The sequence below is a fragment of the Pithys albifrons genome, chromosome 9, assembly GCF_047495875.1.
Source record: "Pithys albifrons albifrons isolate INPA30051 chromosome 9, PitAlb_v1, whole genome shotgun sequence".
NCBI classification, from domain to species: domain Eukaryota; kingdom Metazoa; phylum Chordata; class Aves; order Passeriformes; family Thamnophilidae; genus Pithys; species Pithys albifrons.
Genome location: NC_092466.1, coordinates 16,190,055 through 16,202,952, shown reverse-complemented (window position 1 = coordinate 16,202,952; position 12,898 = coordinate 16,190,055). Strand labels below are relative to the sequence as shown.

The 12,898-nt window shown below is 36.0% G+C and overlaps 1 protein-coding gene across 2 annotated transcripts in view; it reads right to left on the bottom strand.

Moving 5' to 3' along the window:
• LOC139675766 (adhesion G protein-coupled receptor A3-like) overlaps positions 1–12,898 on the bottom strand; it is a 264,407-nt gene that overhangs the window by 44,417 nt on the left and 207,092 nt on the right. For both annotated transcript variants that reach the window (XM_071563839.1, XM_071563840.1), the window contains 2 exons: positions 6,367–6,574; positions 5,227–5,435 (listed from right to left, as the gene is read on the bottom strand). In XM_071563839.1, the coding sequence (XP_071419940.1) occupies positions 5,227–5,435; positions 6,367–6,574 (417 nt within the window). The remainder of the gene's footprint in view (positions 1–5,226; positions 5,436–6,366; positions 6,575–12,898) is intronic.

The window sequence follows — 12,898 nt, the reverse complement described above, 5'->3', positions numbered from 1 at the left end:
AAACCAAGGCAGTGGTGAGCACTTGTGGACATGAGGCGAACCCCATATTGGGCCATATTATCAGGACTGCATGCAGCAGAGTCAGGGAAGTGATTATTCCCTTCCATTCACCACTTGTGAGCCCAAATCTCAACTACTGTGCTCAGTTTTGAGCACTTCAGCATGAAAAAGACATTGATGAATTGGAAGGAGCCCAATAGAAGCCATCCAGACAAGAGGTCTCAGGACATAGATTCCAGGTCTTTCATTTACATCTGTCTCCCAAGAGTTGGCCCATTTTACTGAGCTTTAGAGTCTGAACCTCTTTACCCTCTGGTTGAAGATGCACCACAAAGAATGCAAGATGGATTAAGTCAATAGAAAGGAAAAGTAAACAGAAAGAAAGAGCTGGATCCAAAGCCTTGATTTGTGACAAAATCACTGAATTTTGAATGACACAAGCTTGGATTTTTGATCCCAGTACCAAGCCAGTTCATAAATTTACAGAGCAAATAATATATATCATTAAGTGCAGTATGATAAAATGTAGATGTAATCCAAGGAGAAAGGAATAAAAGCTAGATCTTGCTCTTACAAGTACTCTAATTTCAAGGCTTTGTGAAAAAGTTTGACACATTCATGAATATTCTTAAAAAAAGCAACCTTTTCTGGGAAGTTGGACTCAATACTCTCCATGAGAGCATTACCCGAGCAGTACACGCCAGCTGAGGAGTTAGGTGAGGAATATGTGCCTCCTTGCCAGGCCCCTGAATGACAGCAGAGCTTAGAAATCTTGCCCTTCACACTAGGAAACATCTACACACGTGCAGAGGAATTTAATTCCAGGGAATTTTGCAGTTTCTGCTACTCCAAATGTTAATTTTACATATACCAGATAAACTTTCTGGATCACTTTCATAGTCTTTGGTGCTTAAATTCTGCTAAGGTCTATTCTGTAGATGTTTAAACACTCAAAAAAAATTTGAAAGGTTCATTCTTAAACCTCTCTTCAAAAGCAGTCTGATTTTCCAAAGTACAGAACCATGTTTCCACAGCCTGTTCTGAGAAAACTCTGTGTTCTCTATGGGGAAGATGTCAAATATTGTAATTATGTCAACTTTCTAAATGACATCTCTGTAATACCTCCCTGACTCATGAATTAATTTCTCAAAAGGCTTAGACAGGCTGATTAATTTGAAGAAGACCTGAAACATGTAAGTTTATCCAAACTGAACTTCATGAATAGGCTTAAGAAATTCTGCAATTGTCTCTAGTCACACTGAAAATATTGAAAAAGTAGCTTTTGTGGCACTGTCATCCTACCAATTTGGGAAGGCTTAAAAGATTCAGGGAATTCTTGCAAAACAACAGGAGAAAAATCCCATAACTCTTCCCATGATTCATTCAAGTATCCTGCCTCTCTTCAATTTTTCATTCATGCAGTTTTCCTAAGTTTGCCTTCAGAATAGTTTAAAATATGCTCTCTTTTTTTTTAGCTGTCTTCTCAGGCCTAATTATCTCACATAAGCATCCACTGAATGTATTCTCCTTTTTCAAATAATTACTCCTTACACTCACAAAGCAAAACCAAAAGCCCCCAAAAATCCACACCAATGTTGGCTGGAATAATGAGACATATTGTGACAAAACAAGAAAGGAGTTGTTTATGATTTTATATTAATTTAACCTATTTTTAGGATTAAAATTAAAAGTGCTAACAATATTTATTAATCCATTTTATGTTAATTTGGAAGTATCATACTTAGATTTAAGAATTTTACTTATGTTTATTTGGCAGATTTGAGGAAATCACTATTGACAAAACAGTCAAAGAGGGGAAAGAATATGCTGTATACAATTACAGTAATATCCATTTCTATTGAATTTCCATTCTGTTCTAAGAAAAATGAAAGGAAGAACAGAGGACAATGTATGCCAAAACTCATTCAGAAAATTCTGAAATTCAATGTTGCTGTTGGATATTCTTGTTATCTCTGAAGAGTTTTTAGTCAGATATACAGGTCTCTGGATTGGTCATAACATGCACATACATCATCCTGAAAAATTAAAATATTGATATACAGCTCTGTTCACACAGGAGCACAAGGACATAGTATTGTCCTGTATAAAAACAAATACTTAGCATTAGATATACCAAAGCTTCACACTGTATAATTAGGGTTCTTAATTTTACTGTAAAATAGAAAATCATTGCAGAGTTCAAGAGCCTAGAGGACTTTGGCCACCTCCAAAAGAAACTACAGTCTAACCATCTCTCTTCCTCCTATAGATAACAGAAGAAAAGACTGGTTTAAACATGCAGTATATGAAAAGAAAGGCAGGAATATAATTTGGGAGTTAGTTCACAGTATTTTTTTCTTCACCCCTAGGACATACTACTCAAAATCTGTTCAGAAAAAGATAATGCTGTATGATGTCTGACTCGATTATTTCACTTGTCTTTGCTAGCCCAACCCAGAGCAAAGTCAAAGCATGGGACCACGTGAGGGAAGGAGCTTGCACCTCCTCTCCAACCCAACCTCCAAACTATACTCTCTCTCTCATTGACATCACTTGAACAACTGTCACAGAGAGAAATCAAATGGCTCTATGCAAATCCTCTCACTTGAAGTATGCTCATGCTTATTAATTATCAATCGTACTTGATAACTCCTTGATTACTGCCTTTCTAAAAAAGGATTCTACAAAATCTTCATTTTAACCCCTTTATGGTACATAAGCATAAACAATTTTTATAAAACCAGTTTAGGAAACTTTGTCTTTACTATTTAAAAAGATGACAAATCAGAATATGTGTTGTACTAGCTATAAAATGGACAGTTGGCTTAACTGTGGCTTCTGTTTCATCTTATTCCACAGCAGGATATACACTATTCTGATGGAAATGTAAAGACTTATTGCTGCTTTTCGGTTAAGAGACACTACTTCAGTTTTCTGCTATTACCCCAAACCATAATAATCAATTATGAATTTTTATTGTCTAATAGATTAGAGAATTACAGATTAATAGCATGTATCATGTAGCTAATTTCATTGGCTACATACCATATGGCAGCTATTTTGAATTTGCTGACGGTTTGTTAGTATTTTAAAATATATTACGCACTTAAGTGTGAATTAAGAAGATATACATAAGCACTTTCTGCTGTTCATATTATAAATGTATGCAGAACAATGGAATGTTTTTTATTTCTGGTATGAAAACTGAACTGCCCAGAAAAGCACAGTATTTATCAAATAAAACAATCCATGACTTTATGCCACAAAACAGTGATTAGGAAATAATACTTGAATGAAAATAGTTTCACGTAATGAAGATTTGAAAGTTTTCCAGCAACTGTGTAGAAAGACAACTGTTGGAAAACATATTTGTGTGCCTGCATATTTTTATATATACATTTCAAAATTACCTAAGTTATCTTTTTTCTTAAAAGTGACTGTGAAACATGAACTAAGAAACATATCATATTGTTTGCTGCCATAGCAATTGTAAAGCAAGGGCAAGTCTAAGATTCTACTTTCTTGTCTTGCACAAGTAAAAATGAAGATGCACACATGGAAAAAAAGAAAAAAGCAAAGTTGAATTATTGTAACAAAACAAGCACAGACCTAAACCTGAACTCCATAGCAGATACAAAAGCTGCAGTAAAAAGTGCCTCAGTTGCCTCTATGGTTGTAAAAAACCCATATCCTACATCTTACTAGAGATAAATGAGCTTTAAAAACAAAGAATTATTTGTAGCACTTGTGTCAAGATTCAATTTCCCAGCCAAAGGAAACCATGGAATTATATGTTTGCAAACAATAGTTGAACATGTAGCAACTACTCAAAGTTTAAGAACAGGCTGAACTCAAACAGTTGAAAGAGGAAGAAGCCATTTTGGGTGTGGCACCTGCAAAGTCAACAGGTGTTTAATGAATTTAGAAAAGCATCCTCAAAACAAAATAATGTTTCACATTGTGGGAAACAAGTGGATGTGGCCAGAAAGGAAAATCAGAGAAGCTGAAGAATACAAGATATATTTGATGTCGTCAAATCTGAGGAACAGCTCTTAAATTCTGAACAGTTCTGGAGTGTGTGAAAAAATGTCCAAGTCTCAGGGAAATCAGTTCTTACAAAGTGAACGATAATATCTGCATTTAACTTGTGGGTGCCACAGCTTTGTGCTATGATTGGCTGCCATCTGGGCTCCATCTGACAGCAGCAGATTGGTATTCTCTGCACACGTCCTCGCAATTCCTGTCGCCTGTGTTTGCTGTCCCTTACACACACACACAATACATTATTTACTCAACTATAAACACTTCTGTAACGTACACAAGCAACATCTACAATGCAATCATGCATCAGCATTCCGGACTGATCCAGTAGTAATAGTACACATCTGTCTAATCTTTTTACAACTGGTTTATAATAAATATTTGTAATGGTGCAAACATTTTCTCACCTACATATTGCTAGAAACCTTTCAATTTTTTGTTTGCTTTCCTTTGTTCCCTGAATAATAACAGGTCATTAGTGTGAACATAATATATTTGCTTTCATGAAGGTAACTTTCTGCTAAGCAGGTTAGTTAAATAACTGCAATGGGAACTGTAAGTGTGACTGAGAACAGAGACAAGCAGGCTGATGTGTTAACACTGCACAGGAATATTTTTCTTCACAAACAGCAATTTCGTAAGTAGGCTATCAGCATTGGTGTACAAACTAGAACTCCTACAGGATCAACAAGGACAGCACTGTCCTTACTTAAAAGAGCAGAAGATGTTATTCCTCTCCATTTATTAAATGATTCAACATTGCGGTATGCCTGGAACTAATTAGTATGATCAACATAGTGCAGGGCAGGAACAAAAGCAGACCAGCCTCTGAGATGTGCTGATGTAAAATCACACAGGAGTATACATTTTTAAACCCTATCCTATAATTTATAACCATTACATACTAATTGTTCCTTGATGGAACTTTTATTTTTAAGACTGAATTTAATGACATTTCCGATTAGGCCTCTCTCAGGGTATTAAAACTGACCACCAGGTTTATTCACTTTTTAGCAGTTAAATAACTTACTCTCTTTTAGACTGTCTTATACTTAACATTATAAAAACCCAGAAGGTTAGCTACTGACAAGTAAGAATGGAACAATGCACAGAAAAAGAACATATATGTATGGCAAAAGAGAGAGAGAGAAAAATATAGGTATATTTGTTAAGTCATATACTTACCATTAGCACTGCAAAGTTACTGAAGTGCGTACTCTGAATGGTGGTAATATTGCCTGCAGAACTAATTATGTGGCACCCTTCTCCCCACCAGCCTCCATGTCCATCTAGAAGGTCAAAATCCCAGAAGGCTGCAATGGGGTCTACACCCCGTGCAAAGTGCCTCAATCCTATAGTGAGAGGGCTGGTGAGGTTTCCAAAACTGCACCCATCTGCAAAAGGAACAAACTGAATCAGAGAGATGAAGTGGAAAACCCTCTAGTGATGAATCCTGTGTAAAAAGATCAGCTACACTAAACTATAGGGGGAAAAGCTACAGACATATAATCTTCATGGTCAAAATTAAAGGTAGTGCTCACATCAGAAAAGTTTGCAATAGTATAAATAAATCTAAACATTTCAGTCCCGTAATGTGTCCAAAGCATCTAATCATCCCTCGCAAAGCAGATCTTTTTTATAATTTTAGATTCTTCAGTTATGACCTGTGTTACACTATGCCCATGAAACTGCAGAAAAAGCTCAGTTTCATGGTATGATTAATAACTGAGACAATTCTGCAGTTTGAAAGTCACATTTAAACATTTAAAAATGCTAATAGAAACGAGAGCACTATTCAGTATCAAATACAACTAGTGAAATTGCATGGATGAATAATTAATCAAAATAATTACTCAGCACATACAATGTATCTTATCTAGACAAAAGTCTTTAACAACACCTGTTTTACATCCCTTGTATCAGAAAGTATGCTGCTGAGTATTGATAAATGCAACAGGGCACTACTCCAGCTCCAAAAGCCTTATTTTTATCAGTGCCCAGGATATTAACACTGCGATTTTCATTGTAAAGAGTATCACAAGGCTCCTTCCGATAGCACCCTCCTTTAAGCAGCAAACATCTCTAACAACACTGTCAACAAACAGCAGTTCAGAAATCGCATTTTAATCATAGCGCAAGTGCATTTCTTTATTTGCAGGACAATCTGAATAAAATTGTGCAGACAAGAACAATTGCAAACATCGTACTAAAGACAGAGACTGTTTCCAGCCTCAGCATACTGTATACTCTACCCCTCTATTCTCTACATAATCAAACATACTGTAGCTTTTAGATTAAAGAAAATAATGCATAACAGCTCCTCACCTATTTTAGCAAAAACAGCTGGTGTGGCAACCGTCCTACGTTTCCCATCATCTGCAAGATTTGATGAGTTTCCTGTGCTAGGAAAGAGTTTTCCATTCCGAAAGACAATAAACTGTAGCTTGCAAGTGGAGTTATCAACAGATTGCCAGGCTGAAGACTGAGAGAAGACAGACTGTGGCAAATGAACTGAAGCTACTGCTACAGCATTCTGTACAATGAGAAAAAAAGAGAAACATTTAAAATGCAAATCACAACAGGGTTGCTTTCATGATGTTTTAAACTCCTGTACAAGAAATGTATGCTGCCGTTCTTTTCCAACAGACTGGAAGCAACCAAAGAAGCACGAGCTGTAACCATGGGAATAGGATTGGTACAGTGCATATTAAAAGGGAAAAGGTTTTGATTGAATGTGAGAGTCTATATGGTCAAGCTCCCTGCTGCAGAGGTGAGAATGGTTCTTACCGTGCCTGCTAGAGGGTCCATCAACACTGCAGATCTGATTTAAAGAGACAACCTCTACCAGGTTTTCTCCTTCACTTAAAATAGAATCAGACAACTTACATTAAAACATTTCTCTGAAAGGGTACTTAAAGTGTATACAAATAATTTTATTACAAAAAAATTACATCTGCAGAGAACTGCAAGTGCAGTAAACAACACATTTTATGAGTATGTTTTTCTTTCTCCATGTAAGGAAAATCAGTTAACTACGTTTTAGTACTGTAGTATTAAAAAAATATTACAAACACTAATACAAAAAAAGAAAACAAGACGGCACTGGGAGAAAATGAATGAAGACTGTCAGATCACTATAATGGCTTTGAGTCGTGAGTGTGTTATACACCCTTTTACAAGCAGATTATGCCCTTACAGCAGAGCTATAAAATCCACCAAACATTGTGTTCTGAGGACTTCACTCATCAAGCATTTTTTTCCTGACAAAGTAGCAAACAAATCATTAAAGACTGAGATATTTACAAGGAATAACAAATGATGAGCAGTGGGAAAATAAACAGGGAGTCTGTCCTGAGCCTTGAAGTGAAAAGTGTATGTATTTAAAAACAAACAAACTACAAAATGTTCTAATTTGCATTTCCCCCAAGGGCAGAGTATGGCTCTGTGCACATAATTTACATAGATATTCACAGTTTCCTCATAGCAATTGTGCACTACCTCTTTCAGAAGTAAAACAATAATCTTCACAATAATATAAACAAACATGCCATTAATATAGATGCATGTGCTGGGAGAAATATATATATGAGAGATAAAAGGTACAACAGAGATCAGGAAACTAAAATGAATATGAGAAGCAGCTATTGACCACACGATAAATATGGGAGAAAAGCATAAGTAGTCTGTGATGTCATTTGAATGTTTAAATAAAGAGATAATACTTCTGTACAATTTTCTTGTATATGTATATAGATATGTATAGTTTGGGAAGGTTTTCCAATGCTAACAATAAAAATACCAAAAAATCTTTTTCTATGTATGTATTCAACCTAGGTGATGCTGCTTATTAAAAACACACAGGAAAAAAAGAGCAAATAGCCAAAAAAGCATTTCTACTTTAGATTTGTAGATTACTATGAAGGCTTTAATTGGAATTAACTGAGCTAAACATCAAGCTCTCATCCACAGATTGTTTCCACTGCCTAATTCACTAAAGCTGTTACAATCAACTTTATCTCATGCTTCTGAAAAAGATGTATTTTATTCTATGAATTCCTAAAGTATCTGCATATGCTGAACCTCTGATGATATAATTTTGGCCATAAAAGTATGATCAATAAGTATGCACAGAGTTTTTCAAAAGTGCCATTTGTCAAACCCCAGACCACTGTTCAAGACTTATCTGGAGATGTGTAGGAGATGTAAGAGAAGTTACACTGTGATTAACTTTACATTTATACTGGATTTTTATTATTATCCTGTGCTGGGAAAAGCAATAACGATGACATATTAAATTACACTAATTAGTCATTACACACAAAAAGAGAAAGCTAGAAGCGTATGTATAAGCTTATGATAATGAAACCAAGAGCTGAAGGCACTGGGTTAACCAACAATGTGCTATGACTTGACAAAAGCAGTCCTTCACAAACCAGAGAAAACTTATAGCACTTTTGCTAAGAAGGGAAATCATCTAATTTACTGTGGTTCTCTAATTTCTTCTGCATTGGGACTTATTAGTACTAATATGAAAATTAATGGTGTAGACAGAACTTGTCTATGAGACTGAGGAGGTGCAGAGAAGAGGCTGCACACACCTGGGTGCACAGGTAGCTGGTGTGCAGTTCTCATGGCAGATCACACAGCTGGGGAAAGACCAAGGTGGTACCCGCTCCTCACCTCCTCACCAGTGCCCTGTCTCTGCTCACACAGAAACCCTTCACTATACAATATGAAAGGAAGGAACCTGGTCATGGTACCCCCAAGCCTTACCCACAGATTACAGCTTTGCATCACAGGGACAAAGTCAAATGCACTGAAGAGAAGCTGCACACAGCCTGTAAATGGAATTAGTATGGACTGGGTGCACTGCTTGGGCAGACTGAGTAAATCTCAAACATGCAGCAACATAAAATTATTTACTTCTTATTTCAATTTCTTTTGAGTGCAGGCAGTTTGGTGGGGTGAAGAGCAAAGGGATGGGGCTATTCCTTGACAGAAAAAACATACATGTGAAGTCAAACTATTCATTGAAAATCAAATATTTACTTCATGCAGAAATTTCTCAAAATTAAACATTCAACTGTCTGCTACAGCAACACGCCTACCAACAAGATCCTCTACTAGGATATTTAGGCACACAGTGAGAGGGCCCACATATTCACAATGCTATTTAAAAATATGAATAAATACTTGTGCACTGATTTTTCATCTAGGATGTGTGAGAATTTTCAATAGTATTACTCATATTCACAAGAGAGGGATAATATGAGCACTGAGGCAATCTGTTATTGTGGTAGAGGATGGATGGAGCCTGACTGGAGGTTCAGTCTTGGATTCTGCTAATCTTATGTGTGGTGAAGAATAAATCGGTTCCCCACTCTTGCATCAGTTTCCCTCTCAACTGGTGAAATAAAAATGATGGTATTTATTGTGCTCATAAGATGCTCCAGAGTTGAGCAGACAAAACATAACATGGGAACAGATCATAGAATCATAGAATCGATTGGGTTGGAAAAGACCTCCGAGATCATCAAGTCCAACCCTTGGTCCAATTCCAAGGCAGTATCAAATTTTGAGTCAAAGACTGTGCTTCAGATGCTTCAAAATCCACATAATTAATCTCAATTTTAAATTTTTTTATTTGAGCATCGTATCACCACATCACATAAGAACTAATATTTCTGAGCATGCTAACGGCAGCATCTCGGAAAGTTGCTGCATGTCTGAAAGGGGAAAAAGAGCAATAGAGACAGAACCATCATAGGAGCCACAGCTTTACAATGACATAGGTACAGCACTGGCATCTCATATTTTCCCTGGAAAAGCTTAGAGTTTGTGTCAGCAATTCACTCCTCAGGATTTCGACATTCTATGAGTGTTTTCAAAACAGAATGTCAATAATCCTGTCATGACTCCATTTCACTTTTAGTCCTATTAACTGGATTGTACTGGCATTGATTAGAAAGAGGAAATCATGAACACAGTGCGGTCTTCTAAGGAATATTTTGCTGCTGAAAAATGCCAGTGTTTTAAAATGAAAGCTACCCACAGACATGCACCCATTTGCACATAAATATAATTGTAATGCTGCAGATTTCAAACCCTCTCAGATAACTTCCATGTCATCTGCCCAGATATTTGAAAATCTGCTGTATGACCTACAGCCACAGAAAGAGGGCTTATCAGCTCTAAACCAGCTCTGAGGATTTTCTGGGAGGGCTCCTAGGACTCCTGGCTTCTAAGACTTCTTGGAAGCTGATCAACTTTCCCAAAAGCCAAATGAAAGGTTGTTTTAAACTCTGAATCATAATTTGGATAGTACAGGTTTATGAGTACTTTTGAAGACTCATTTTTTTGTTTCCATTTCAGAGCTATTTTTGTCTGTGTGTAGAATTTTTCAAAGTATCTGAGGCACTGAAACAGCACAAATAAATCCACCTGGATCCTAAAAGCTTTAAATTTGAATGGAAAATCTCATCCTGAAGAGGCAATGGTCCTCAGAACATTGACAGCTACGGACTCTTGGTATTACAACTCATGCATGTGTGACCCTTACTAAAAATGTTTTTTAAGGGAAAAATGAAAGATTTAAAGTGACGTTTTTCCACAGGCAATTTTATTGTGGTAGCAGTCCATTCCTTATAATCAATGCTAACATTTACAAGGAGCTTTTAAGTGTTTAGGAAAGACAGCCTCCTGCCTCTAGGTGCCTTAGTGATGTTAGCCCTTCTACTTTCGTAATTCCTTTAAGAAACCTGTTCCCATTTGCACCATTGCTTTTCCATTACCATGTTCAACTTGTCTAAAATTTAGCACAATACTGAGAGAACATACTCATCATCAAACAATTATTATCAAGAAACATCCTTGGAAACTAGTGTGGAATGACATAAATAAAATTATTTTCAGTAGGTCTTCTTTGTGTATGTTTTGATACTAAATTGATACTGAGTTCAGGCACAGTATTTATGTTTGATGTAAAATATATTTCATAGGAAACCACCCAATTTTGAGTCCTCAGAACAGTCATAAGGTGTATTTTTCCAGTCAGCAATTTCTTTAACTTAAAAACCTAAACAACAGGTCAGAAGAAATCTGGAGGGGGCAAAAAATTGAGTAAATCGATTCACCTGAACACCTGGCAGAGAACTTAACAAGCACCTCCCCTGTTTCCAGATTTTAAAGACTCTGACAAGGTGCTGTATAGATTCAGATGCAAGATGCTATATGTTAGTTCAATAGAGATACAAGGGTGTTGCCAAAATAGGCACAAGCTATATACAGTCACAGTAGCAGTAAACAAAAAGTAGCAACAAAGTTCTTTGCGTAGCAGCCTGTATTACTAAATATGGACAGACTGAGTGAACAGTGTGGTCATCATAATAAAATCAAGCAAATAAATTATACATATACAATAGATTTCATTTAGCCTCTCATATAAGACAGCAGATCGTTAAAGACAACTGAAGGATTCAGTTTGCGGTTTATGTTAAAGGTTTAGTGGTTAACAGAACAAAAAAAAAGGCAAAATGGTTTTTTCAGCTGTGTCTGCTTGTAGGTATTTGAACAACACTCCTTAGGAATTATCTCAGAACAAGGTACATGAGATAAAGACAGGCACTTTGCCCAGCACTGTGAAGCTTTAGACAGTCTTTGCATGAATTCTTTTCTGGTTTTCCAGTATGAAAAATATCAACAAACAGTCCCAAAAATTTAAACCCTTTTAGTAACCCTTATATAATAAAAGTAAAAAATAAAAGTAGTCTATTAGGATTTCATATTTCATATTTGAAAAAGACTATGAAAAAAGAAAAAACCCACTGATCAGTGAAACAAAATTGAATTTTAAGTTTCAAGAAATGGATGGGTACAGTGATAATTGTCAGAAAACATTTAATCTATAGCAGTTAAGTTCTTCAGATACCTATTAAAAAGAGAAGAAAAGAAGTAGAGTTGCCTTGTGAAAAGAATCAGGTAATACTTTTTTTATTTAACCTCAGTGGAAGTGTTGATGTTTATATGGAGACAATGTTACAATCAACAAGGAGAAGAATATAAAAATTGCCACAATTGTCAAAGCAAATTGAATAATAGCTGACTATTTCCATAAAAATATTTGACAGAACTGACGTATAAAATCAAAGGACTTTTCCAAATTCTTTTTTTTTTTTGTCGGGGTGGGGAGGGATGTCTACAAAGTTGGTCATAAAACAATGGTGACTGCTCTGTAAAATGACCTGCAGTTAAGATGAGTGAGTTAACAAGTTTGGCATGTAGACAATGGTACAGACTTATGCACAAATGATCAAATTCATTGTGCAGTTTTCTACATCCCTTACAGCTGCTGCCGTGAGTTGGTCTTCCTCCTATGTCTAAAGACAAGCTGTTTTTAAAGAGTTCAAAGGAGTTGATGAGTAAATAGCATGAACAACATTATATCCTTCAGGCAATTTTACATGGACCACCCAGAGTTTTTCTGCATTCATGTTAGTCCTCCAATCCATAGGTCAGAATTTAAGACTTCATTATTCATGCATTTATGATAAGATGGTCAGAAAAGGTAATAGTTTTTTCATAAGAAAATGAAAATATGCACAAATTTATATGGCAACAATGGAGCTGTTAATCTGTAATTGTGAGAGAAGAGACAAAACAAAAAAAAAAAGAAATTAAAGAACACAAAGGAAGACCAGCACAAGTTTACCAAAGGTAAATAATGCCAGACTCAAATGATGGTTCTCCTCAATAACTATTTTTCCAGACAAGGCAATACAATTCACCTAATTTCTTCTGAGACATTGAGAATTAGTAACAATGAGTTTCAGGTGAATAAGGAACAAGCCACAAGTGATAA